Source organism: Paroedura picta, chromosome 1 (genome assembly GCF_049243985.1).
Source record: "Paroedura picta isolate Pp20150507F chromosome 1, Ppicta_v3.0, whole genome shotgun sequence".
NCBI lineage: Eukaryota > Metazoa > Chordata > Lepidosauria > Squamata > Gekkonidae > Paroedura > Paroedura picta.
Window position 1 is genome coordinate 144,013,081 of NC_135369.1, and position 27,717 is coordinate 144,040,797.

At 42.8% G+C, this 27,717-nt stretch overlaps 1 protein-coding gene across 3 annotated transcripts in view; it reads right to left on the reverse strand.

The window, feature by feature from the left end:
* Positions 1–10,536, reverse strand: part of SMAP1 (small ArfGAP 1) — an 81,904-nt gene extending 71,368 nt beyond the window's left edge. The window contains exon 1 of one of the 3 annotated variants that reach the window (XM_077307303.1): positions 10,163–10,536. In XM_077307303.1, coding sequence (XP_077163418.1) covers positions 10,163–10,280 — 118 coding nt within the window. In that variant the 5' untranslated portion in view covers positions 10,281–10,536. Of the gene's footprint in view, positions 1–9,825; positions 10,022–10,162 lie in introns of those variants that run through there. The other 2 variants (XM_077307314.1, XM_077307323.1) reach the window with 2 other exon arrangements.
* Between the last annotated feature and the right edge of the window lie 17,181 nt (positions 10,537–27,717).

Genomic DNA, 27,717 nt, shown 5'->3' on the forward strand with positions numbered 1-27,717 from the left:
ACAACAATAACAACAATGCTATTGTCCTTGGGGTCGTGATGGGTCAGACACGACTTCACACCTAACAACAACAATCCCTGAAACAACAGCTAAATAAGACTACTAGGTCAACTCTTAAAATCAACCCAGAGCCTGCAATTGGTATAGAATACCACGGCTTGGTAATTATCAGGAGCTGGGTGAAGTATACATATTACGTCCATTCTGCAGTCACTTCACTGGCTGCCCAGTTACCTTGTTAAAGTCAATGTACAGGCTGTCTCATACAAAGCCCTTCTTGGCCTTGGTACCTCATACTTAAGGTTCTGGTGTGCCTGAGGGTTCAATTTGCTGCCTATACCCCTCAAAGAGCTCTACAATTTGCCACTTCCAACTGACTGGTGATCCCTGGCCCCAGGGATCTGACTTCAATCAGGGTCAGAGCTTTCTCTATCCTGGCCCCCACCTGGTAGAATTAGTTCCCAGAAGAATCAGGGCTCTGCTGGAACTAGCACAGTTCTGCAAGGCCTGCAAAATGGAGCTCTTCCACCAGGCATTTGGTTGAAGTCGACCAAGCTGACAACATCCACTGCCCCCCCCAGAACCCATCCCCATGAACTCTGAACTGATTAACCATAGGATAGTCAACATGTTAATGTTTCCAATCAGTTACTGAATTTATTGGAACCTCTGCTATTACTGATATTACCACTGTTATTTATTCAACATTGTTACTGTGTTATGCTGTACTTGCTCCACAGTTTTTTTCATGTTCTATGTACACCGCCCTGAGCCACAGAGGAAGGTAGTATATGAATAAATACCTGCATAATTGCTGCTCTCCCTATGCTCTGCCACAACAGTACTGGCCATCTAATGAGGCCTTCTACAGGTGTCATCTTGCAAATGGTCAAAATCAGTAACTGCCAGTAATTGTGCCTTCTTTGATGAGGTCCCACTTTATGGAACAGCCAGTCTGATAAGGTAAGGAAGGCTGCTACTCTCCTGGTATTTCGCAAACTATGCAAAATGCATATCTTTGCAAAAGTATTAGAGCTTTATTATAACAGAATGGGTCAGGAAGAATGCTTTAATAAAAGGAAATACTCTGACCTATGCTCCTGTGAATTTTCACATAATTTAATATGCCATGTTAATATTTATGCTTTGTTTCATCTTTACTCCAAATTTTTACAATCCTATCCTATTACATAATTTATTGCACGTTCTATTCTATTGAGTGTGTCGACATTCACTGCATAAACCACCTTGCATCTCAGTGATAAATGCAGATTAAAAATAACACTAGTAAATAAGCCCGCTGCACTCTAAATGCAGCAGGCGCTAGCGGGGCTTGGGAGTCTACGGGGCCGGCTCTCAAGGTGTGCTGGGCCGGACCCGAGGGTGGGTGTGGGGCGGTGTGTGAGCCTGATCTGGCTCATCCGCCCCCCCCCCCACCACGGCGTGGCCTACCTGGGGCTGTGGTGGCGAGGCGGTGGAGCTGAGGTGAGGCCGCGGCGGCGCGGCGAGGTGGCGACCTGCCCTCTCTCAGGCGAGGCAGGTAATGGCGGCGGCCAGGCAGCTGCAGGCAAGCTGGAAGGGGGCGGATCGGGAGGCGCTTCATGCCTTCCGATTAGTCAGACCGGGGGAAGGGGCCTATCAGCACCCTTCTTCATCACGGACAGGGCCTGCCCTCGGGGCACTTAACGAATTATTTAATCTGCTCCGCTAGGAGCAGTTAATGATTTATTCCCACCCACCTGTGCCCAATGCTATGGAAAGGAAGGAGAAATTGGGGGAAAGGAAGTGTGTCCATGTGGCATGAGAGAAAGAAAGAGGTCACATAAGGGTAGAAAGGCAGGTGCAGACTGCATTACTGCTCTGATTATACCGTGTAAAACGTGGGACCCAGGATGCTTATATAGTACTACTAATGTACATGGCACTATGCAATGCAATAACAAAAAGAGAAAAAGACAGAACTCTGGCCCAAGGAGCCTACAATATAAATTAAGTACAGTGTGAACGCATACCATGCCACCGTTTCCCTTCTTCCACTATGTCACTTTTTATGACTTCTTTAATGATTGTTGCATAATGCTTTCCTTCTGGGTTTTGTGGAGTACTCAATTTATTGAATGTCTTTGAAGATTCAGAGTGCTACAATTCTGGTGAGGCGCTACCATAAAAATTACTTCTTTCAAACGGAATTTCCCTGAGCACTTCTCAAAGTTATTTTAAAGTCGTCTGTATCTCTAATTTGTTGTTGTTCATTTAGTCTGAGGAAGAGTGCATGCACTCGAAAGCTCACGCCTTGGATACATCTTTGTTGGTCTTAAAGCTGCTATTGGACTCTATTTTTGTCATTCTAAGAAATTAATCACTTTTTTCCTTTAGCAGAAATTGAAGATACTATCTTCTTCATGTTTTTGACTTAATTCAGATCTCTTTTAACCTGCCAATTCATGTTAATTCTCCTATATGCATTAACTGCACACTAATACCAATATACTTTTAAGATTTAAAGTCAATTACACACATGTGCGCACAGGCTTACAATCTCTATGTGTATGAAAATGTTTCCTTCTTTTCATAAGTTCTACCTGCAGCAACAGTGATTTCTAAATTATTCTTCCAATACCTGCACATCTGTAAACAGAAGGCACTTACCCTATTTTATTGTTCTAGTTTAGTATATAAGTAGCAGAAGCTAAGTGGCATCACCATTATAGTTCCCGGGATATTTTAAAGGTTAATCCACAGTTGATAACCTGATTATATTAGCATTACTAAAAAATAATGGTCATGTTTGGGGTGGATAACTTCAAAGTACACCAACAGCAGCATGCTAACTATGCAAACCAAAATTCACAAATCAGAGGTTAACTTCAGCCTGTACTCACTGTCACCCCCAAACAAGACAAAATTGATTTAATCTGTAACTGTAATATCTCCTTAAGTAACACTTACATCAGAAACATCAGTGGCTAACAAGTTCATGCATTGGCAACAGAGTATTAAAAATTAAACAATTCTTGGAACAATTTGTTCACAAGCTTTTGATATTTTATTTTCCTTTACAAAATTTATACCTTTTCTGCCCTCATAAGGTCCACCAAGGAGACTAACAAATTAAAAACAACCATAATAAAAATCAGATTTTAAGAACAATTAAAACCAACAAAAATACAACATTAGAACAATTAAAACCAGAGGAGAAACATACAAAAACATTAAGAAACTAAAATAATGGCCAGGAAGAGGGAACAACTGAGGGGATGTCAAATGAAACAAGACTCATCTGTCCCCTTCTATTGCCATCTCCTCTAGCAGGTGAACTCCAGTCTTCATCTGCTGGCAGAAGATGCCAATAGATGCGGACAAATGAGTCTCCTTTTGGAAAGAGCCCAGAATTTTGGTACCATGACCATGAAAGCCCACATTGTACCTTGCCTAATCTCAGAAGACATGGGTACTTGAAGCAGAGAAACAGAAGATGACTGTAGTGAGTGAGTAGTTTCATAAGGGAGGAGGTCAGTCTTTCAGATACTTTAGTCCTAAAGCATAAAAAGATTAAAGGTCAACAACAACACCTTGATTTGTGCCTGGAAACAGACTGGGAACCAACACAGATGGACCAAGACTGACATAATAAGGTCTTTACAATGCATTCTAGTCAACATCCCAGTTACTACATTCTGCACCAAGAGAAATTTCCAAACACTTTCAAGGACAGCCCCACAAAGAGGACATAGCTGTAATCTAATCTAGAGGTAAGCAGGGCATGCACCACAGTGACCAGATCTTTTCTGTTCAGGAAAAGGCAAGGCTGGCTAACAGTCAAAGCTGGCAAAAAGCATTCTTAGCCATAGCTGCCACCTGCTTATCCATCAGTCAGACTCTGTTAAAGAGCATCCCCAGACTATGGGCCTGATTCTTCAAGAAGAGTGCAACTCCATCCAAAACAGGTGACACTTTGAGAGTTTCTACAGCCTTCCTAGTATCAGCTGGAAGTGAAAGATAGAACTGAATGTCATCTGTATATTGGTGACAACCCAGCCCTAATTTCCACATGTCCTCACCCAGTAGCTTCAGGTAGGGGACACAGTACAAGACAGAGCCTCATTGGAACCCACATCCCAAAGGGCTGAGAAGGTAAGCAGCCTCCAGTACCACCTTTTGAACACCTACCCTCTAGGTGCCTTCCAATCCCAGCTGAGAAGGGCAGTCCTGAAGACAACAATGTATCAGAAGTTCCTGAAAAGTCCAGAAAAACCAAGCCAATAGGACTCCATCAGTCTACCTCCCAGTACAGGTCACCCATTAGAGAGAACAAGGCTGTTTTACAACTGGGCCTAAAACCAGATTAGAAAAGATCTAAATAATTCACTTCATCCTGGAAAGCTGTGAATTCAAACAAAATGTCCATCTCCTTACAGGAATTTGATCTACAATGGTAAATTATATTCATCACAACATGGGGGGCTGTAAGGAGAAGGTAGAATCCAGTACAATGGCCGGGGTAAGGAGGAGTTATTTCACCTGATTCCTCCTTTTCACTACAAGTTTCCCTACAATGAGATGCATTTATTCAAACAAATACTTCAACTCTCAGAGGATTTTGTACCACAATATAGAGTTGCAAGGGGAAGGCCAGGAAAAATCTGCTATATCATTTCCCTCCAATTTATATGGTCCAATTTCATAACACACACACCCTTTTAAAAACCTACTACATTCAACCATTTAACTGTTTTTGCTCCTAAAGTATTGTCAGTATAACTTATATCTAAGAGACAGAGTCTCTATTGAATCAAGATGTTAAAAGGTCACAATAAAACATGACTTGCTGAAACTCTAGTTTATCATGACATTTATAATTATCCAGCAGGGCTCTTCTTATAATCTTACCTTAATACAGGCTGCATTACCAGTGGTTTATTAATAGATACAACACAGTAGTTTGTACTACTTGTCAATTGAGAATTTTAGTAACTATTATTTCTAATTACATCTAATTTAGAAATTCTCTAGAATACAGTCAGTGGGCATTTGTGGTACTTTCTCAAGACTCACCTTTCTGCACCTTCGCTCTACTTCTAAACACCCCTTCCAGTGATGACTCACTAAGCAGGTACATAAGCAGTTACAGAGAACAAATCCAAAGAGCAATGGGACAAAAGTTCTTGCTCAATCCATAGAACATGCCTGACAGAACTTGAGCAATTCCGCAGGGCTTGCAAAAGGGAGCTCCTCCACCAGGCATTTGGACCTAAACCACCATTTCCCATTGACCCCCAAGCCTCCCTTCTACGATGACTACTACAAATCCGCCCAACCCACTGGGCCTCAGTACAAGTTGAGCTGATTCTTTTTACAGTTTCCACCATTCTTGAATGTTATTGTTGCTATTACGTTAATATTATTGTTGTTATAACCTTGTTATTACTGTAAATAGAGTTACCTGTATCATTTCTTGTTTTATGTAAACCACTCTGAGCCTTTGGGAAGGGCAGTATATACAATAAATAATAAACATACATAATAGAAATTGGTTCACACAAATTAACACAGCCCACAACCCAGAAGGAGAAGGAGAAGACTTGGTTCTTATATGCCGCTTTTCTCTACCCGAACGAGTCTCAAAGCAGTTTCCATTCGCCTTCCCTTTCCTCTCCCCACAACAGACACCCTGAGAGGTGGGTGAGGCTGAGAGAGCCCTGACATTATTGCTCCGTCAGAAGAGTTTTATCAGTGCTGTGGCGAGCCCAAGGTCACCCAGCTGGCTGCATGTGGAGGAGCGCAGAATCGAATCCAGCTCACCAGAGAACCACTACACCAAACTATTGTACATTCTTCTTAATAAAAGAAAGTGTCCCCTTTAAGCCCTTCTTATGTCCAGAGAAAGAACATCTAAGTGAGTGATCTAACCATGATTATGGATGCTTTTCCCTAGGCATTTATTTTACAAGTTTAGGGAATGTGGTGGGGGCGGGGGGGGTTAGGAAGCTGTGTAAGATCTATTTTGTTTCAGTTACATAGCTCAGGAAATGCACTGAAACAGGCCAAAAAGAGGAAAGGGAGAGTGACTGAAAACTGGCTTAGCTGAGAAGCTTGGAATGTCCCAGGCGTGCCTTTCAATTTTATTGGCTGACCAGTAACAAGAGCAGGACAAAGCAAAGGAGCCTGGGACAGTATTCAAGGATTCTGCCTGAGGCAGGAAAGAAGTTAAATAGTAGATTAACTGTATACAAAACTGTATACTTGGAGTCCAGTGGCTCCTTTAAGACCAACAAAGTTTTGTTAAAGGTGTAAGCTTTCATGTGCAAGCACACTCCTACAGATACCATGAAAACTTATACCTTTAATAAATGTTGTTGGCCTTAAAGGTGCTACGGGACGCAAACTTTGTTCTGCTGCTTCAGATCAACATGGGAAACCACCTGAATCTATCTTCATGGCGCATATAAACTTTCAGTGGTCTATTGGGCAGGTTTAACCAAGATTTGTACAACAAACTGTGAGCAAAACAAACCATGTCTTATCATGACCATAAAGCCACTTTTACCATTGGACTACAATTGATGATGATGATGATTAGGTTAATTCATCATTAATCTAAAAATGCCACCGACTACTTCACTCTCTCTCTGAATAGCCAGGAAGAATTTACAGTCCCCTGCATGTTTCCATGCATGATGATAGAGGATTCATAAGTATAGAACTGGAGGTGATATGTTGAATATTGGCGTTTACTATTTTACTATTCTGATATTATCACCACCCTGGAAAAAAACTCCACCAAGATTGGGTAAATTAACCTTAGTTCCAGTAGTGAAAATCTGACCAATTTAAGGCATTAAACTACAGCTATTGAACAGTTTAGATAACTAGTTTTCAGCTGTGGTGTCAGAAGAGCAAGATTTGAGTAGCACTCTGAAGACAAAAAAAAGACATCCAAGGATCTCTCTTTGCAACACCCCTCCCACCTTCTGACTGGGATTATAAAGGTCCATTCCTACTTGTTTCTGACAAAGGTAATTTTAACTCTGTAATTTTTAATTTGGCTCTTTAAGATGCCAAATCTTGCTGTTCTACTGCAGACCAACATGGGCACCCACCTGAAACTGAAGCTCCATTAATGGGTCACATCCAAATCTAAAGCTGAATGTAACATTGACTGCAACACTTCATGAGACTGAGAAAGAAAGGTACAGAGAAAACACTAGGGGCCTTTTCGCACAGGGATCTTTGTTGCAAATTGTTTGCGGAATGAAAAATCGCCATTTAAAATAGTGGAATTCGTCGTTATGCATACCTGCCTTTGTAGTGGAATCAGTTGCGTTTTTTAGCGTTTCCCACAGGCTTCCGGTCTCGGCAGAAATCGCTAGAAAGGAAGCGCTATTGCCAAGCTCGTCCCGCCCCTGGCCGTCAAGCAGCCAATGGGCAGCCGTTAGCATGCTCCCAAACAGCCCCTTTCCCTTTAAGAAAGGTTTTTTTAAAAAAAAAAAACGACCCATAGCAATGAATCTAGGTAGATTCGTTGCTACGGAGAGACCCATCCAGCTGCCTAATGTGAGCTGTCGTTTGATTGTATGATCATTTGCACGCTGCCTCGAGTGATAAAAAAAAAAATCCCCCCCCCCTCTCACGGGCACGATTTTCGGCTGAATTTATTTGTAAAAAATAAAGGGACTTTATTTCAGCAAACGGGCTTTTCAGTTGTTTGTGCTTAGTGACTAAAGGTGAAGGACTGAAGCCAGGGAAGCCTCTAAACAGAAAGAGGCTCGCCGGTGCGTTTATCCCCGCTCGCTCGGAGAAAAAAAAATGGCAATCGCTTCGCCGGAAGTTTGGAGGAGAGAGCCAGGGGGAGGGACTTTGAAGAACCAGCAACAATGGTAACGCACAGATCTTTAGCGCTACTGTTGCAGATTGGTTGCAGGAGTGTATCGCTATCCGGAGGGTGAATCCACTTTTCTGGATTCCCCTGAAAGCGCCACAACGAAGCGCTTTTTGCTGATTGGTTTCAGGATTGTTGCAGACTGTCTACGACGTCGTGGGTTATGTCAAATTAGTAGCGTTTCCAAATAGCAACCATTCTGCTACTTTGAAGCCGTGCGAAATGGCCCTAGGGGAAGACTAGACTTATTTCTGTATTACAGGTTTTAGTTAAAGACTGGCCCCAAATGGGAAAAAGTTGAAGACAGCTGGTCTGGATTACTGCTGATCCTTTTTTATTCTTTTGTCACCTATGACACATTATGCAAATACAAAGTATGCAAAGAGTGGATTTGCTCAATCTCACAGTTCTCAGATAAGAGAATCAAGACAAGAGTTCAGCCTCATTTATTCAGTTCTGTCTGTGAACCTTCAAGCCATCTTAAAAACTACAACGTAAGGAAACAAGCTTTGAAGCCCAGATCATGGAACTTCTTTTTTTTAACCTAGAGAATCATCGTAATATGCAATGCTTCTTAGACCAAGACTACAAACATTCTGAACTTTGAAATCAGGATTCCTTGCCATTCCCAGTGTTTCATCATTCCCCACAAGCAATTCCATATCTATTAAGAAGTGACTTCCTGATGTATGCTAAGTTAGAGCAAGCATCAACCCACTGAAATATGACTCATTCCTAGAGCTTGCTGTGTACAGTGGAGGAAGGGCAGCACAATAAAACATCCGGGAAATTCTAGGTCAGACATTCCAGGCAACCACAGAGGCTGTTTCCCCAGCCTACAGAATGATCTAACAAATTATAATTCACACAAGGAAACAAGTCTATTTTAGAAGTACAGGGTTAGTACCAGCCTACTCAAAGATACAAGCAATTGTCACTCTCTCTGTTATTTCTAGAGTGTGTTCAGAAAAAGTAGTTAATAGTAAGGGATGTATACTATCACACCTGAGCAGCAATCCTGTTTTGCAGAGTAACTCCTAACAATAGACTTCAGAGAAAACATCTCAATGCTAGATATTTTAATATGAAAATAAGTACTTTAATATGAAAATAATATGAACATAAATAGTTCAGCCTACTAAGGACTAAACTCCACTGGCACTTGCCAGTGTAACTTAAAAACAAACCAACCAATATCCATTCAGAAGCACACAATCCGTTCCATTATGCTCTTTTTGTTTTCGGTACTTGTACATCACAATGTTTTTAATCCATTCTCATCAGATCCATGTTCTTCAGTGCAAGACCCACTGAGTGCAATGGGCCTTATTCCCCAGTAAGTCTGTCTGAAATTCCAGCTGCAGTATTTCAAGGTGCACTAAAATCCTTACAAATGCTTAAGCCAAGAAGGGTATAAATAGTTTAATTAAAAATGAATAAATTTAATACCTCAAACTATAGCTTCTTCATCAGAGATTTATAAGGTATAATGGACCTCTCTTCCGAATATCATTCTAAAGAATGTTATCTCTGGTTCAGGATTGCGTTTCATCACTGGGAGAACATTAAAAGATTCTGGGACTGATATCGGATAATGACCGTTCAAAAGAAGCCTGATTTTTGAAGGACACGGAGATGCTTTTATCTCAGCTTAACAGGGTTTCCTCCCCAAAACCACAAAGACTGAAATAACCATCAGCACACACATACAATCAATGTCAGGAAGCAATAGGTGTACTGATGCCATGATAAGCGGTAAGTGATGATAGCAGTCAAACTTTTCAGCATAGAGGAAAAGAGATCACTAAGAAAAATAGTATCATAAGCATAAACTTTCATACAAATATGCACGGTAGGACACCAGAATTCAAGGGTAGGCAATAAACCTGAAGGGCAGTAGATCCAGTCCACCCCCCCCCCCCCGTTTCAAACAACTAACAACTGACTTGTGGAACCTGCTGCTGTGGGTGGCTTTAAAAGGCTAAATCCATTCATGAGGAACGAGGTTCCCTGACGGCTTCCACATCCTCTGAACACCAGGCAACAGCGGGGGGGAGTCTGGGCCTGGGCTCCTCTGTTAGCATGATGCGGGGCTGGGTGGACCTGGCCTCTGCCCGAACCCCCGTCAGTCTCCTCTTGACTTTCCGAGGAAGCCCCCAAGCCCGCGGAGTCCCCCCATCCTCCCCCCCCTTCCGAGGTCAAGAGGCTCCCAGGCGCCCCTCCCTGCCGTCGCTCGGGGCAACGCTCCCCTCAGGCCCCGGCCCCGCCCCCTCCGCCACTTGCCCTTGGCCTCGCAGTCCGCGCAGTACTTGTTGTCCTCCTCCCGCAGGAGCTTGGCCAGAATGGCCTGGTGCTGCTCGTTCTGCTTCTGCGCCTTCTCCCGGCACGAGCGGGTGGACATGGCGAAGGGCTGCGGGAGGAGAGGAGAGGGGCGGGACGGGACGGGGGGAGAGAGGCAGACGAGGGGGCGGGGGGCAGAGGGCCAAGCAGGCAGGCGGGCGGGCGCCCAGGCAGCCGGAGCACGGACCGCGAGACGAAGGCGCTCCAAGCCAGCCGGCAACCCAGCAGCAGCGGCGGCGGCGCTTCCTCCGACTCTTCCCGCCTCCTGTCACGCCGGCTCAGCCAACCAGCGGCCACCGGGGAAGGGGGGGGGGGCAGGCGAGAAAGGGACCGGCCCCAGGATCGACTTCCTCAACCGGAACTACTAGCGTGCGGGGGCAGCAACATCCGCCTCCGTCCCGTCCAACACCCGCGGAAGTGAGGGGCGCTTCCTTGCCGGCTCCAAAGTAGTGCCCAAGGGCGGGGGTGGGGGGAGGGGCAATTCCACGGGGATCTTGCTCGACTTTAAAGGGTCGCGAGCTTCAGTGCCAGGGCGGTTTCTAAAACAGCCAGAAGGGCTCTGAAATGCAGGAGATACCAAGTGGCATGCCATTCTGTAGCAGGCAAAGGGGACCAGAAAGCACTGCGACCGTTCACGGGGTCGCTTAAGGGGAATGGATGGGGAATCCCTGGTCTCCCTACCAATTAGGGAAGTAGTGCGGGACTTCCAGCGAGGACCCAACCCAGCAGTTTCATGCGGCAGTTCTTGTGCTGAAGAGCTGTGACTTCCATGTCAGGAAGGCTGTTCAGAAATACTGACGCATGCTTGTCTCAGGGAGGGTGACCAGAGGTCCTCTCTTGAGAGGATGTGCCCCCAAAGCGATTGGAGCCTCGCTAGAATGGAACCGCTGAGGTTTGGGATTCCTACTGTAGAGTTTGGGGGCTTTTATTATAACCATTACTGTATTTTCTTGAGACTTAGAAACATGGCTACTCATATATAATCCTCAGTGTACTCTAGAATTTTCTTGTTTAGATATCTCGGATTAGTGGAATACTTTTATGTTTACTCAGAAAACCTATCTCCTGCTTATATGACTGTTGCCCTTCTTGGCTACGTAAATCTTCTGGATGGCGGGAGGCTGTCATGCCATCCCTGAAACAAACGGGTTCATCTACCTCTGACTTATCAACCAGTCTCAAATGTTCCATTCCTGAGCAAGGTGACTGAACTGCTGGAGGTAGATAACTTCAAGATTTCCTATATGAAGTAAATTGTTTACATCTTTTCCAATAGTTTTTGCCCTGGTTATGGGATTGAAACAGCCCTAGTCATCATGATAGATGTCTTGTGCCAGGAGATATGTAAAGGGACTGCAGCTCTGTTGATTCTCCGGATCCTTTCAGCAGCTTTCACTATAGCTGATCATGGTATCCTACTGGACTACTTTTCCAGACTTGGATTGAGAGGCCCCATTTTGTGGTGGTTCCTGGCCTGCCTGGTGGGGATGCTTCAAAAAGTGATGCTGTGTAACTGTTGCTTAGCCCTTCAGCCTGTGGGGTCCTGCTAGACTCCATCTTGTCTTGTATGTTCTATTAACATCTGCATGAAACTACTCGCTAAGAGCCTCTTGTGGCGCAGAGTGGTAAGGCAGCCGTCTGAAAGCTTTGCCCATGAGGCTGGGAGTTCAATCCCAGCAGCCGGCTCAAGGTTGACTCAGCCTTCCATCCTTCCGAGGTCGGTAAAATGAGTACCCAGCTTGCTGGGGGGTAAAACGGTAATGACTGGGGAAGGCACTGGCAAACCACCCCGTATTGAGTCTGCCATGAAAACGCTGGAGGGTGTTACCCCAAGGGTCAGACATGACTCAGTGCTTGCACAGGGGATACCTTTACCTTTACCTTTATGAAACTACTCAGTGAGTTTATCTGAAGATTTGGGCTGGGCTGAAACAAATATGGAGATGACAAACAACACTGCTTAGCACTGCCAGCTGATCCCAGAGAGGTTGTAGAAAAACTGAGCCAGTGGCTGGTGGATATGGGCTACTAAACAAACTTATTCCCAAAAAGACAAAAGTGTTACTAGTGAGCAAAAAATCTGACCAAGTATTTAAAGCGACCCCTGTTCTGGTTGGGGTTGCACTCCCCTTGAATGAACAATTTTGTAGTCTGGGATTGCTCTTCAACCAATGTCTACTGCTGGATAAGGCCAGCTGTGGCCATGAATGCCTTTTATAAGCCTCAACTGGTTGGTCAGATGTGGCCTCTCCTGGGCAGCAAAGATCCGGCCACTGTGCTGCATACCCTGGTTACATCTAGGTTGGATTATTGCAATGTGTTCTAAGTTTAACTGCCCTTGAAAAGTGGAAGGTTCAATTGGTGCAGAATGCTGCAGCCAGCATGTTGACTGGAACAGGTCTATTAATTAGGAACTTCTTGATACCATATCTAATTAATGTTGCAATCTCCGGACACAGGAGATCCTTTACCCTCCTTCATTATAATGCCTCACCCTCTGCATATTTGAGTGGGAAATTTAATGGGCTCCCAGTCATGGAACAGTTTTGCAAAGAGGGCCAAACTGAGAGCACTGAGTGTGTCATCTTTGAGTGCAAATTATACAATCATATACGTACAGGAGTATTTGTATTATAGCTTATGGATTGGCCCCATGGCCTGAGAAACCAACACCTGCAACTGTTGCTATGAGATTCAAACAGTGACTTAACAAATAAAGTAGCTAGATTTGTTTGGCGAGTTTCTAGAATTCGAAAGAACTTCATTGCTAATATATAGTCTTTTATGTACACTGGTAGGTTAATGTTGACTGTTCATTACTAATCATTGTATTTAGGTTACCAACTTTCCTTGGTGTGTCTTTTAATTCGTATTTAGTCCATGTATCTGGCTTGCTATTATTATTAGGTTTTCTTTGTTACTGTTATATTTTTTATTCTATTGGTCCATGACCATGAATAAACAAATTGATTGACTGGAATGGGTCACTCCAATCTTGGCCCATCTACCCGGGTTCCTAGTCTGTTTCTGGGCACAATTCAAAATGCTGCTTTTGACATTTAGACTCCTATATGGTTTGGGATCAACACTCCTGCAGGACCACCTACTTCCTTATTAATCTACCTGACCATTACAGTAATCTTCTGAAGTCCTGTTTTAGATGTCCTCATCAGGTAGGTGGCATCTGGTGAGGACCTTCTCAATTGTGACAGCAAAACTCTGGAACACTTTCCCCCCAGGGTCCAGATAGGACTTTGGGATCCCCCAGTATTACATAGTGTCCACACTACAGAGATCAGTTCTCCTGAAGAAAAGCTGCTTTATGTCATTGTACTCCACTGAGGTCCCTGTTGTCCCCATGTTCCACCCTCAAATCTCCAGGGGTTTCCCAACATGGATCTGGTGACTCTACTCACCCCCATCCCCTACCAGTTGCCAGAGGGGAGCTGTCAATCTTAGTGAATAGCAAAATACTATTTTGTTTTATGTTCCCTCGGTGATGTGTCCTTCCCGTCCTGTTTACATTATCATTGTTATGTTTTAATATGTGTATTTCAGCTTTATTTTATGTTTTTGTTTGGTTTTGTTTTTAAGATTTTTATTATGTATGTTTTTAGTCTATTAGCCACCTTGGCGGCCCTGTTGTGGGCAGAAAGGAAGGCTAAAACATTTAAAATAAATAACAATTAAACCTGCCTGAAATAAAGTTTGCCGGGGTACATAAGAGTTGAAGCCTAATGACCCACAGGCTGAGTTTAATATATTTTCTTATTTTATTCATTCAGTTTTTATAGCACCCCTCACTTGGCATCTCAGGGCAGTTTTGTTTATTTTTACCTTAGTTGTGTGTTTTTGTCTTCTGAATAAGTTTCATTTTAGTTTAGTTTTAGAAAGTAAACCATCTTTTTTCACCTGTCAAGTTCTCAGTTATCAATCCAGACCAGGGTGAGTCCCAGGTTCTATTATTTCAAACCATTTTAAAAACTTTTTCTGGGAACGCTGGTGTCTGTGGAGTGGGTGAGAAATTGTGTGATACAAAGAGAAAACCTGTAAATGACTTTGGAGTTCACTCTCACCACTGCTACAGCTTGCAAAAAGCATTTAAATATTAAAGGGACCACATTTCCTTTCAAGTTTAAACGCCTTCCTTCATTGGAGACCATAGAGGTTGGGGGGCACTCTCTTTGTGGGCCTATAGAATTGGACTTCATGGCCCAATCTTTTTCAAATTTGGGGGAGGGGGGCTGAGGAAAGGTATCAGCAACTACACTGCAGATTTGGTTCCTCTACTCAAAAAACAGCCCCAGAGCCCAAGATACCCCTGGATCAATTCTCCATTATAGCCTATGGGAACCATTGACTATAATGATGCCCATATAGGCTATAAAGGAGCCAAAACAATTGACATTCCCAAATATTTACCAAATTTGAATACCATACCAGTATTGGGATTCAGGAAATACTAATATTTTTCAGGTTCAATGTACCTGAACTTGAAACATACCTGGTTGGAGTGGGGGGTATGCTCATCCCTACTACTATAAAAACAACAAATATAATTTTTGAGAGGTAAAATTAAAGATCAGGAACAACTACCTCTCTTTGTCCAAGTTCTTTGCCACAAAGTCATAGGCGAATTTGCACAATGAATAGCTATTATTATTCTTCCCTTAAGAGTCCTCTGCGGCCCGCCCTGCTCTCAAATAAGCAAATACAAATGCAACTTACGTTTATCTTGATGCACCGGCTTCCCTGTACTGGAAGCAGGATCTAATGCAGTGTATTTCATAGGTGTGCTTCTTATCCTTTCTCCAAAGAACCCAGAGAAGCATAAATGAAGTAGATCAGCTTGCGTGATTTGCCTAAGGTCTAATAACAAGCTTTAATAACTGAACAGGGATTGGAATCTGGGTTTCTTGTAGTGAAGGCTATCATGTTTGCTAATGTCCAGAGGGAGGTAGTCAGCAGCACTAACTAAATTTGTGAACTTAATTTTGATGCATCCACCAATTTTAAAAAGTTCAGGTTCGTTTTAACTAATTGTGGGGAGAGATCCAAATTATCCACAATGCCAGAGAATTCTTTCAAAATACCATTTTAATAGCTGCAGCATTAAAAGGGGTAGCACTGTGTCATGTCTAAGATCCAGCGTTCACCCAGAGACACACTGGGTACAGATTTCTATACAGTCCGAATAACACACCCAGATTATCTCATTATCTAATTAACCCCTCTAAGTCTAAACAGTTAGATAAATATTTATCCAATCAATGCAGACTGGCTTATCTTAAGAATTGAGGGTGTGTCTTCCCTGTCCTGGCCAGCCTCCAGAGACTTCCCTCCCCTCCTATAGGCAAGCTGCCAAGACAACTTACAGATATCTTAGTCTATACAAAATCCACTCTCTAATGGCAAGAGGGGAAACCCTGGTGGTCACTCCCATCAATTGCTCTCTCACATGTATATTTCCTGAGAAGCAAATCCTACTGAATCCAATGACATTTATTCTCAGAAAAAACCTATAGTTAATTATTTCTTGAATTTCAAGAACAGTATATTTTTTTTAAATCTCGCGCCTCCGACGCGCCAGGCCAGCGGCAAAGGGAGCAACTGCGAGCCGCACTGCGCGCGGCTCGCAGTTGCTGGGGCTGGGAATCGGAGGGACCAATTGGCAGGCGCTGCACGCCTGCCAATTGGTCCCTCCGATTGTCTGTCTGGAGGAAGGGCAGTTTAAAGAAAAGATATGCACTACAGAGCATTTGCATGTATTGTTTCAACCAATTACAGAAACCAAAACAATAAGTAATTGACGATCCCTGCCACCTCAAGGTACATACACATACTGTGGAAATGGGGGGAAATGGAACAGTTACAGAAAGCATTCCAATTAGAAGGGCTACAGGAGGTGTGTGGAACCTATAGAATGGTATTATCACTTGCACATCCTGGAATAGGGCAGCCAACTCTGGTTTAGGACATTCCTGGAGATTTGGCACCAGAGCCTGGGTGGAGACGTAATTCAGTGGGGATGTAAAGGCATTGAGTCCACCTTGCAAAGTTGTCTAGGGGAACGGTTCTCTGAAGTCTAGAGATTAGATAACATTCTGGGGACACCAAGGGCCCACCTCTATTATTCACAGAGGCAATATCCAATTAGTGGGGGGAATCAGCATAGGGGACTGTGCAAGAGGGGGCAACCAGAACCTAAGTTCCAACGTTTATGTGGATTGTCCCTGTGAGAGCCTTCAAATAAACAGGCAATTTGTTGAAAGTTTTTATTGACACAGAAGATTGAGGGGAAATAAAGGTTCATTCAGCAAAACATAACTTTCAAGAGCTAACTGGAAAGGTGAGGAGGAGTGCAGAAACAGCATTTTAGGAAATGAGAAATATTTACCAGTGTAGGAGAGGCCCAGGGAAGCAGCAGATCAAGAGAGAATTGGCCAGTATTTCATTCTGTGAAAGGGAGAAAAAGAATCAGAGTGCATGTGGTTGGTACCAAGAACACACAGGGCAGATTTTCTGGACTTATTTTTATAGGAAAATTGTGCCTTGAGTTGGTGGGAAGTTGTGAGTGCATGTATGTGAGTGAATTAGTGACTTCCAGGAAAACTTTTAAAGAATAATCTTGATTATTGTTTTACTGAGATGAAACAAAGGTTTGGGCCATGGCTTTATGATGCTACATGGATCTATTGATGACCCAGGAAGGTTTCACTAGTCAGGTGACACTGAGATAAACAGATGAAATAGCTATAAAACAATATACAATTTTAACAATTATTTATTAAAGTGCACCAATATTAGGTTAAAAACAAAGTAAAAACAATACTGAAAAACTATGTATTTTTTATTTGATTTGATTGCTATACCACCCTTCCATTTGGCGCAGGGCGGTTTACATACAACATCATAGGGGAAGTATGGAACGAGTCAACATACAACATAGTCAATATACAACAATAACAACCCAACAGTGGTTGTAAACAACAACTTCAGTGATCCCAACAATCATAACATAACAAGCTAAACCCCCTAGAAAGGTCAGGCTGCTTCAGGCCATACAGATCTAACTGCACGTGAACAGACCAAACACATTTTGACCCCACTGGGTCTTCCTCAGTGGTCAATATTAAATAATGCACTCTTATCTAAAAACAGTTATGAAGTATTGCTGGGTGGTCAAGGGAAATCTGTTAGGTGTAGCCCCAACAAATACTGGTATAGTGTTTCTTTTTGGAGCACCACCTTCTAAGATATGTAATGTCTAGGAACACCACTCTCAGCTATTGTTCTACCCTGCATAGAGAGTGCATCTCATGTGTGTCTCAATAGCTGAGAGTGGTGTTCCTAGATATTACATATCTTAGAAGGTAGTGCTCCAAAAAGATAAAGATAGAGCTCAACAAAATCTGAACACACTAGAAAAGTGGGCATATTAGAACAAGAGGCAATTCAATAAGGATAAGTGCAGAATTCTACATCTGGGTCACAAAAATGAGAAGTGTGTATACTGGATAGAATCATAGAGAGGACCTCCAGGGTCATCTAGTCCAAGGCACTCAAGAATGCAGGAAATTCACAACTGTCCACCACAGGGAGATACACTTCTGGGTAGCAGTGTGTGTGAATGAGGTCTTGGGGGTACTTATGGACTGTATGCTAAATATGCGCATATAGTATGATGCGGTGGTCGAGCTGTATCAACAGAGGCATCACTTCAAAATTGCAATATGTCATAACCCTGCTGTATAATTCATTGGTCAGACTGCACCTGGAGTACTGTATGCAACTCTGGAGGCCTCACTTAAAAAAGGATGTGGACAAAATTGAGAGGGTGCAGAGAAGAGTAAAAAGGATAATCTGGGGTGTGGGGACCAAGCCCTATGAGGAAAGGCTAAGGGACATGGGAATATTCCTCCTGTAGAAGAGGAAGTTGAGAATGAACATGATTGCTGTCATGATTTAAAAGGCTATCACTTAGAGCAGGACAGGGAGTGGTTCCTATTAATAGCAGAGGTTAGCAGCAGAGAGAGTGGTCCCTGTTACCTGCAGTAATGGCTTTAAACTACATGTACAATGGTGCTGGCTATATATGCAGACTTTTTTTTCACAGAGTAGTTCAGCAGTGGAATTGGCTGTCAAGGGAGGTGGTGAGCTCCTCCTCACTGGCAGTCTTCAAGCAGCAGCTGGACATATACTTATCATGGAAGCTTTAGGCTGATCCTGCATTGAGAAAGAGGTTGGACTAGATGGCCTGTATGGCCCATTCCAACTCTATGATTCTAAGTAGGGTCAGTCCTGGCTAGCTAGTACTTGGAAGAGCGACCTCCAAAGAATTCCAGGGTTGTCATCTAGGCTTTCTTCTTCAATATATTTTGAGTAACTATGATTTGTAAAAATAACAGGAATTAAACACACCAAAATAGCTAAAGTTTTAACTGTAGCCAACAGCAGGCCCTTGAAATCTTCAAATGTTCATTAGCACTTTCAATAAAGAGCTACATTTTAAGTTTAGGATATGTTCAGATAAAAAGGTATCACTGGGCATGAGTGACAGAGCAGTAATCTATCTAACATGGAGAGACTTGGCTTCTGTCCACTCAGGCCCTGCTGTCTGACTCTGATAATGTGACATTGTGCCTAAGACCAGGAAGCCCATCCCCGCCCCCTCTGAAAACCTCTGGCATAATTGTCCGTCCGTCTCAGCTTTGCATTGCAAAGGGGCTGGCTGACTTTGCTTAAAACTCTTAGGCCTCTCTTCCCCCCCCCCCCCCCCCAAGTCTCATTGCAGCTTTTTTAGCCCAGCCCTGAGTAATACCTTGTGGCCTGTGGCCCTTTTAGTAGGGCAAGTTTCAAGAATACGGAGGGTTCTAACTGTTTTGCTAAGCCACTGTGTGAAGCAATCCGATGGTTGCTTTAGCGCAGGTTCAGTGCTTATTTATTTATTTGCCTCTGACTACTGCTCTGTCACATGTGCCCAAAGATACTCCATAGCTGGTAATATATCCTGCTTTGCTAAAAGGCATGTGTAAATTTACATTGCCTAATCCTGTGGTGACTCACGCTTGGGGCTCCTGATTCCCTGTAATTTATTTCTAATCAGAGTGTATTAACTGTATAATTCATTTTTGCCTAAATTAGATATAACCCCCATTACGGAACAGAAAGGGAGAATATTCCCTCCTGATACTGTTGCAGGTGCACAAAGAAGAAACCAAATCTACAGAAAGCCATTAATAATAACTAATCATCCGAGCAAAGGAAAGGGAATAGCTTGCAATTACTTGTGTAAACAGATATCCTGCTATGCATAGCTGGCAGTTTCCTCTGCATTCACCAGTGTAGAGCATTAGTATAAGTTAGTTTCCCAAAGCTGGGTTCTTGAAGCCTCCCACCATTAATATGGTACAGTGAATCAGAAGGGCAACAAAGTCCTGGTGCCTCAATACTGAATGTCAGACATCTGTGCCGTCTTCTGAGCTAACATGGATTTCCTGCTGCTCTTTATCTATTTTCATGTTCCTGGACACAGTGAAGGGCTCTATTTTATGGCAAAAAGCTTTCTGTTTTCATGCAGCAGTATTTTATTTAACTATTTAGCACATACAGTTCCTGAACCTCTGGGAACCAGCCCTACAACTATTCCCACTTTTAAAATAAGGAACTGCAGCTTAGCTCCGATTTTTCCCAGACCAGCCATCAAGAGCATGCCTGAGCAAGCATTTGAACCTACTTCTCCCAGATGACCCCTCAAAGGATAGCCATTCTTCTGAACTAAGGAGTCGGTGGATGCTGTATTTCTGAATTTATTTACTAGAACATAAGTCACAAGGTTGGTCAAGGTGTTAAGCTTTCCCAGTGTTCAGAGATTTTATACTTTATTCTTCCCAAAACCACTCAGCTAGACAAAAAAATTGCAAATAAGAGACTGAATATGAATAATCTTTCTGTCCTAGGTTTCCCTTTCCATTTCCACGGACACTGGCACAAATTTAACTATATTCGCATGCATAGATAGTAATTTTAAAACCATGTAACATACAATAATAGAACATAACTCTTTCTTTTCCTTACCCTCTCTGCTTGAAATCTTCCCAAAACTAATTATTACAACAATTCAAATGTTTTTGTTCTTTTTTTTATACCAGTGAATTATATTTTGGACTGGATGAAAATAAGTATCTCGAGTCAGCAATGTGTCATTCCTTTGCCAACAAGACTTAATCATCCATTGTTATTGTAGGCATAATATGCCTGATGTTCAATGTTCTGGCAAATCTCATCAGTATTTCCAGATTTCTCTGAGCCGACAGTTTCATCTTTATTTAGATCTGACATTTCTCTAGGAAACCATATTTGCCTTCCCGTACAACAATAAATCAAAATAGTATCTTGCTTTTAGTCACATTGAAATTTATAATAATTCCTGCCTTTTCGGATTCTGAAATCTGCTTTTCTGTTCTGCTTCTGTCCTCCAGGATTATTCTTCCCTACTCTGAGAAATGTTTGATTAATCTCTTCCTGCTACTATCTCATTCCCTTTTGTATGCCCTGCTCGTGGAACTCTTAATTTTGTGGCTCCTATTCCACTGGTTCTTCTCAGCATTTTCCTCTTAATATCATTACTCAACTGTTTTTTATCTCTGCCTTTTAATGAGGCTGTATCCATCTTAAAATTTGGCCACATAACAAAGAGCCACATCTGATCCTAGCAATCCAAGGTGGTCTCTTCAAAAGGAGAGCTTCAAATGATGGCACATTGTGGGGGGGATAATGTAGTAGGTCTGAAGCTCTGACCATGAGGCTGGAAGTTCAATCCCAGCAGCTGGCTCAAGGTTGACTCAGCCTTCCATCCTTCCGAGGTCGGTAAAATGAGTACCCAGTTTGCTGGGGGGTAAATGGTAATGACTGGGGAAGGGAATGGCAAACCACCCTGTATTGAATCTGCCAAGAAAATGCTAGAGGGCGTCACCCCAAGGGTCAGACATGATTCGGTGCTTGCACAGGGGATAGTAGTAGTACAAGAGTTAAGTCTCAAATCTCAATGAAGGATCTTCAATCTCTTTTCTTCCAATATTCATAGCATGGCCAGATTTCGAAGAATAATTGTATAGCTAGTAAGAGGCATAATAACTTGCATAAAAGGGATACTACATTCAAAGTACTGAACATCTAGAACTAGTACATGAAAAACCCTCCTTTCCTTGCAGGTGGTCCAGTTTTGTTGCTCTTATGATACTAAAGGGGGGAGGGTGACACTTTAGTTGAAAAAATGCTGATACCAGCCACAGGAGAATTGTTGATTTTATATAACAGTGAATAACATCCAGCAATTATTTGGGGCATATCCTTGGCATTTAAAGACGTACGTAGTCGTGTTGCTCCATAGCAAAATTCCAGTCTTCCCTAAGTCATTGTCATGAACCAAGACTATTCTTTGCAGGAGTCAAGAAAAAGCTGAGACATTCTTCTTAGAAAAAGGGTACATCTGAAAACTTTGTGTTAGAAAATCTATTGCTAAAAAAACGACTGCTATGTCCAACTCCTAGATATAGACATTTCCCTGCACCCATCAACACTTAAATTTCCTGCCATTTGCAATTCCTGGGGCAGTTAGAACAAAGCAAAAGTTATACTTTCCACACCTAGTGGCCAAGACTAAGCCAGGACTAAGTACTAAAGACATTATATACCAAACTACAGATAACATCATGAAGGATACACTGCATTTCCTGGGAACAGGCCACAGGTGGGCCGAGACCCCAGCAGGAGGGGGGAGAATGAGAGAGGAGCCCTGCAGGCTCTTGGGACTTTGGTTCACCTTTAGCTACAGTACAAGGCATGGGGGGGGGGGGCAACATGACAATTAAAAAACACACACTAGGAACACCTCTTGTTGTGTTATTTGAGTTGGTCTTAATAAAAGATATTACATGGCTTTTGTTTTTTGTTTTTTCCTCTTGCCAGGACCCATAAAGCCATGTTGCAATATTTGGTCTGGCCCCATATTTGTAAATATGAATGTTTTGTATGTAACATCTATACATTAGGGATGTAAGATGTTGGATGAAACAAATGTTTCCCACCAAAATGTTCTCTTCCCATTGACAAAATAAATCCTTTAAATGTCAACCTCACTTAGATTAAAAGTCATTTTTTATTTCATGGTTAATATAGAACTCTTAATAATAGCTCGCTGTTAGCCAGGATATTGTTACTTGCCTGCTAAATGAAGAAGTGAAACAAATGCTCTTGACTATATATCTCTGGTTTTGATAGAGCCTGACTTAATTACTCTAACCAGCACGCCAAATCCAGCACTTTTTCTGTATTGCTGTCAGAGATGCTTAATGTGCACAGCGATAATGCCTGCTCAGAACATAAAAAGGTCAGAATACAGTCCACCAGCCATGCGTAGTTGCTTGAAACCTCTTTAATTCTTCCAGTCACAGGAAAGGAGAAAAATTAGCAAATTTTTTCAAGGCCCTGGTGTAGGGTGCTGGCAGGATTCAACTCCATGAGTGGAGAAACCACATTAGAAGAGAGACATGGCAGCCTGCTGAGAATAACGGTCTCATATTTGTTCTTCTCACCCCATTATGTGACAATATATATAATATGATGATGCTGTTAAGCCATGGATTCAAACAACAACCAGTGAAATAGTGGAAAGGACATTTCCAGAGCTATGTTAGTCAGTAGTGGAACAAGCTTGGAGAACAGCAGCATCATAAGACCTGCATTTCCCCCAGCGTATAACCTTTTTGTGATTCAAAGCTCACTTTGTTAGATACATCAGCTGCATTCCACCAAGCATTTCAAGTAATGATAATCATGCTAGGAAAAGTTAAGGTAGAGATCAACATTTTCCATAAGATGAAATGCCTGAGATTGAAGATGTGACAATCCAGTTTGCAAAAAGATTCTGGCTCCCACAAAAGAAACAGCATTTATTGTATGGGAAAATATATTTAGAGATTTCACTGTCTTCCTTGCAGAGACTGGATGATTTTGAATTGAAATGTCTCAATTTTTATTCATCCTTTTCTGTGAGCTGCTTCTCCCCATCACATTTCCCTCCTCTTTTCTGCAACTAAATTGATTTTGTGTCTATGGACTTGAAAAACATGACACTGGTATTAATCCAGATAAGTAGTCTTCTAATTTTGGCTTTTTTAAAGCATGACAGAGGTCACTTCATTTACAAGCTCAGGTATAGGGCTTGTCTGCACGTCTGAGCATTTGATAGTAGTATATATATCTACTACTCAAAGTAGTAGATCTATATACTACTTACAGTCGCCTTCCCTTTCCTCTCCCCACAACAAGCACCCTGTGAGGTGGGTGAGGCTGAGAGAGCCCTGATATCACTGCTTGGTCAGAACAGCTTTATCAGTGCTGTCACCCAGGTCACCCAGCTGGCATGGTATCAAAGTTTACATACATTATTTCTGCCTATTTCTGCCTTGTTAAAATCCTGGAAACAGAGAAAAAAGTGATACTGCCTTCTGACTATAGAGTTGCCTTGTCTATTAGTATGGCAGTTTGACAAGATTAATCTTTTTCTTGTCTGCTAGTGCAACTCTTTCCCCATTCATTCCCCTTACTTGACAGGGGAACCCGCCTGCTCAATCAATTAGAAAGAGTAGCCTAGGATTTTTTTTTACAGTGACAGTTTCTTACACTTTTGTACTGCCTTTGTTAGTATTTTTTTCATGTTCTGCTTTCTTGTTGCATTTGCCATGTGCACCTCAGTCTGGTTTAATTTTCCCTTCTGCGTTGATTTCCTTCCCTTGGGTGCTCAGTTTGCTTTCCTGCCACTTTGGCATATTTGAGAGAGATTTGGGCGAGGTTTTCCCCCTTGCTTTGCTCAAAAGCTGGAGTTAACTCTAAAGCATAAAGATTCTGTTGGCTGTGTTCCCCGTGCTCTTTCCCCGACCCCTTGGAAGACACTCCTTCACTTCCTACACTGGAGTCATACCTCCCCACTTTGAACCTTCCATCATCTGCCCCATCATCTTCAGTGTACCATGTCCATTTGCCCCCATTTTAAATATTCAAGAAAATGGGAGATTTTTTTGGACCGGTGGTGTCTAGTGAAAAGGCATGCTGATTGCTAGACTGAGATTGCTTAGGGCAAGCTTTGTCAACTAGGGTTTCGTGAAACCCTGTGAGTTCTTGATGGCCCTGGAAGGGTTTCTTGAACGGGTGGTAGTTAATTTTTAATATCTTTTTTTAAATTTGTAAAACATTTATCTGGTGATATGACCATATATAGTTATATCATCCCACTCCACCCCCTTCCAAAAAGGCCAATGATGGGCCTGGAGGGGGCAGGAAGGGAAGGGACCCTGGGTGGGCGTTTATACAGCTGTGCTTCCCAATCATATTCTGTATGATCGTGCCACTTCTGGGGTTTCTCAAAGCCTGAAGAATGTTTCAGGGGTTTCTCAAAGCTAAAGAAGTTGAGAAAGGCTGGCTTAGGGGAAAGCAGGCATTGTTCATGCTAGGCTTTCTGAAGAGCTTCTTTGCATGTGTACAGCTGGCTACAGTAATCTGCTGGAGTACGTGTGTTTGTGTGCACGCACATGTATTCATGCATTTGCAAAGAATGATAGCAAAAGTACTTGCATGGCCACAAAATGATTCCTTACACTAGAAGCTTTTGTTGATGCCATCACCTATCACACCAACTGCAGGTCTATGAACAGCTCCTCCATTCTTAAAAATGGCAAACCTAGCTCCAGGAGACACTAGATTTTTCTCAACTTTGCCCATGCATCACCTATGGAACATGTAGCAGGGATTAGATGACTGTCTCTTCTTCTCCATTACATGAGGGGTTGCTGCTGCTGTCACCTAAGTTGATGGTATTCACTTGTAAACAGTTCTAGGATATTCCTGCTGGATTTAATAACGAGTAGACATCTTGAGAGAGTTGTATATTGGTCCCCTCTACATCGGGGTACATGCTCTATTTTCGTTGTGTGATACTTTAAAAAACTCATTTTATTAATAAACAGGAAGTTTAGTTAAGCAAAAAAACATTCAGAACACTAAACTTGGATCATGGGTGAGGAAATCCATTAGGGTTTGGCCAAGGAGCCACTTTGCACTCTGCTTTAGTGAAGGGAGGAAGAATAGGAGGGACAGTGTTTTGATGGAGTGTTAGTATTTGCTATATTGTGCCGCCATCATGTGTAGTGACTCCCCTCAATGTAGATGACAGGAACACACATCTTGCACACATCCTTGGATTTAAACTGTTGTCAATAATACATTTGAGGTTCTCTTCCTGACATTTTGGAGTAGAAAATGGTCTTTGGGTCAACTTCTCATGTTGTGGGGTGCTGTATAACATCCATAACTAGTTATACACTATCCAGGCAAACCAATAGTAAAGGTGATTAGGTGGTGCCTCTGTCAAGACCAGTAAAGCACCTGAAAACTACCATGTGGTTTCATTATATGAAATCCAAAGACTTTAAATTTCAGCCGTCCAATGCGGCCAGCAGTGGGAGGTAACTTTAGAGGTGTGGACTGTATGAAGAACACAAGGAAGGCAGGATCCCCTCAGGCTTTGTTTGCAATGAACCTCTCATCTAGACTAAAGAAGAAGACTTGATTCTTATATGCCGCTTTTCTCTACCAGGAATCTCAAAGCGGCTTACAATCATCTTCCCTTTCCTCTCTCTACAACAGACACCCTGTGAGGTAGGTGAGGCTTAGAGAGCCCTGATATTACTGCTCGGTCAGAACAGCTTTATCAGTGCTGTGGTGAGCCCAAGGCCACCCAACTGGCTGTATGTGGAGGATTGGGGAATCAAACCCAGCTCACCAGATTAGAAGTTGGCGCTCCTAACCACTACACCAAGCTGGTGGATCTTTGCTAGAGCTTTAAAAAATGGCATCAGGAAGCAAGTTTGGTAGCAGTGGCTACTGAGTGGCAAGAAGAGGAGACTCTGAATCTACCCTTCCTGTGGGGAGAGTAGAAAGTTCAGGAGGCACTGGGGCCTTCTCACGGAAACATTGAGATTTTTGAAAAAAAGGCTTCAGAGATGGGGCTCAGGGGTGGAGCACTGGACAAAATCTAGAGTGCTCTGCCAAGACTAGTATCCACCATGTTTTCATTATACTACATTCCCTTGCAATTAAAAAAGAAACAAACATTATGATTAAAACCGTGTTACGATTTCACAATGATGGGCAGAATAGAACAGCTAGAGACTACTATGATGGCTGCACACAGAGAATGGCAAACTTTCTTTCTTTCTTTCTTTCTTTCTTTCTTTCTTTCTTTCTTTCTTTCTTTCTTTCTTTCTTTCTTTCTTTCTTTCTTTCTTTCTTTCTTTCTTTCTTTCTTTCTTTCTTTCTTTCTTTCTTTCTCTTTTTAATGACCAGTCAGAGTAATGCTAAAATTGATAAGCCACTCTTTCTTGCTGCAACAAAACCCAATATTTCTCATTTATGCAGAGTTTATATCCCACTATTCTGGGAGAAAAATTGAAAGGGAAAAAAACGCAAAGCGCATGCACAGCATGTGAACCAGCAGGAGGCAATGGAACTGCAAACAAATCAGGTCTTAGACGCCGATGCTGGGATACGGGGTACACCCCTCAAATGGTTGATCTCCAGAGTCACAGACAGAGTGTAGAGAGAGTATCCAACCGTTACCAGCTCACATGTTGAGTCCCACAAAAGCAGTATTCTCTCCTATCTTATTTAACATGTTCATGTGCCCTCTTGCTCAGCTGGTATGGAGATTTGGGCTGGGTTGCCACCAATATGCGGATGACACCCAGCTCTTCTTCCTGATGGAGGCACAGGTCATGAGAGTAGCACAGCAGCCCTTCTACCACTTACACCAAACCAAGCTACTAATGTCCCACTTGAACCCAGAACACCTAGCCACAGTGATCCATGCGATGGGCACCTCGATACTGGATTTCTGCAACTCGCTCTATGCAGGCCTACCCTTATTCTTGATCGAATTACCCTTATTCTGAACTACAATTCGTTCAGACTGCCATGGCCAGGATTTTCACAAATATACCATGGAGATTCCACACCTGGCTAGCACTCCAACAACTCAACTGGCTTCCAATTGAATTCCAGATTAGGCATAAGGTACTGGCAATGACCTTCAAGGCCATACGCGGTCTGGGCCCAGTGTATATGAGAGATCGTCTCTCTGCCTATACCTCCATAAGAGAACTATGCTCTGCTAGCACCAACTGGCTAGCAATCCATGGCCCAAAAGAAGTACATCAGACGTCAGCAAGGGCCAGAGCTTCCTCTGTACTGCCCCCCACTTGGTGGAACGAGCTCCCTGAGGAGATCAGGGTCCTGATTGAACTTCCAGAATTCAGCAGGGCCTGCAAAAGGGAGCTCCTCCACCAAGCATTCGACTGAGGTTAACCCGACCTAAAAACATCCAGTGCTCCCCTCCTTACTCTGAATGATTCTGACCTCCCAGGGGCTCTGTTAAAGTTGTT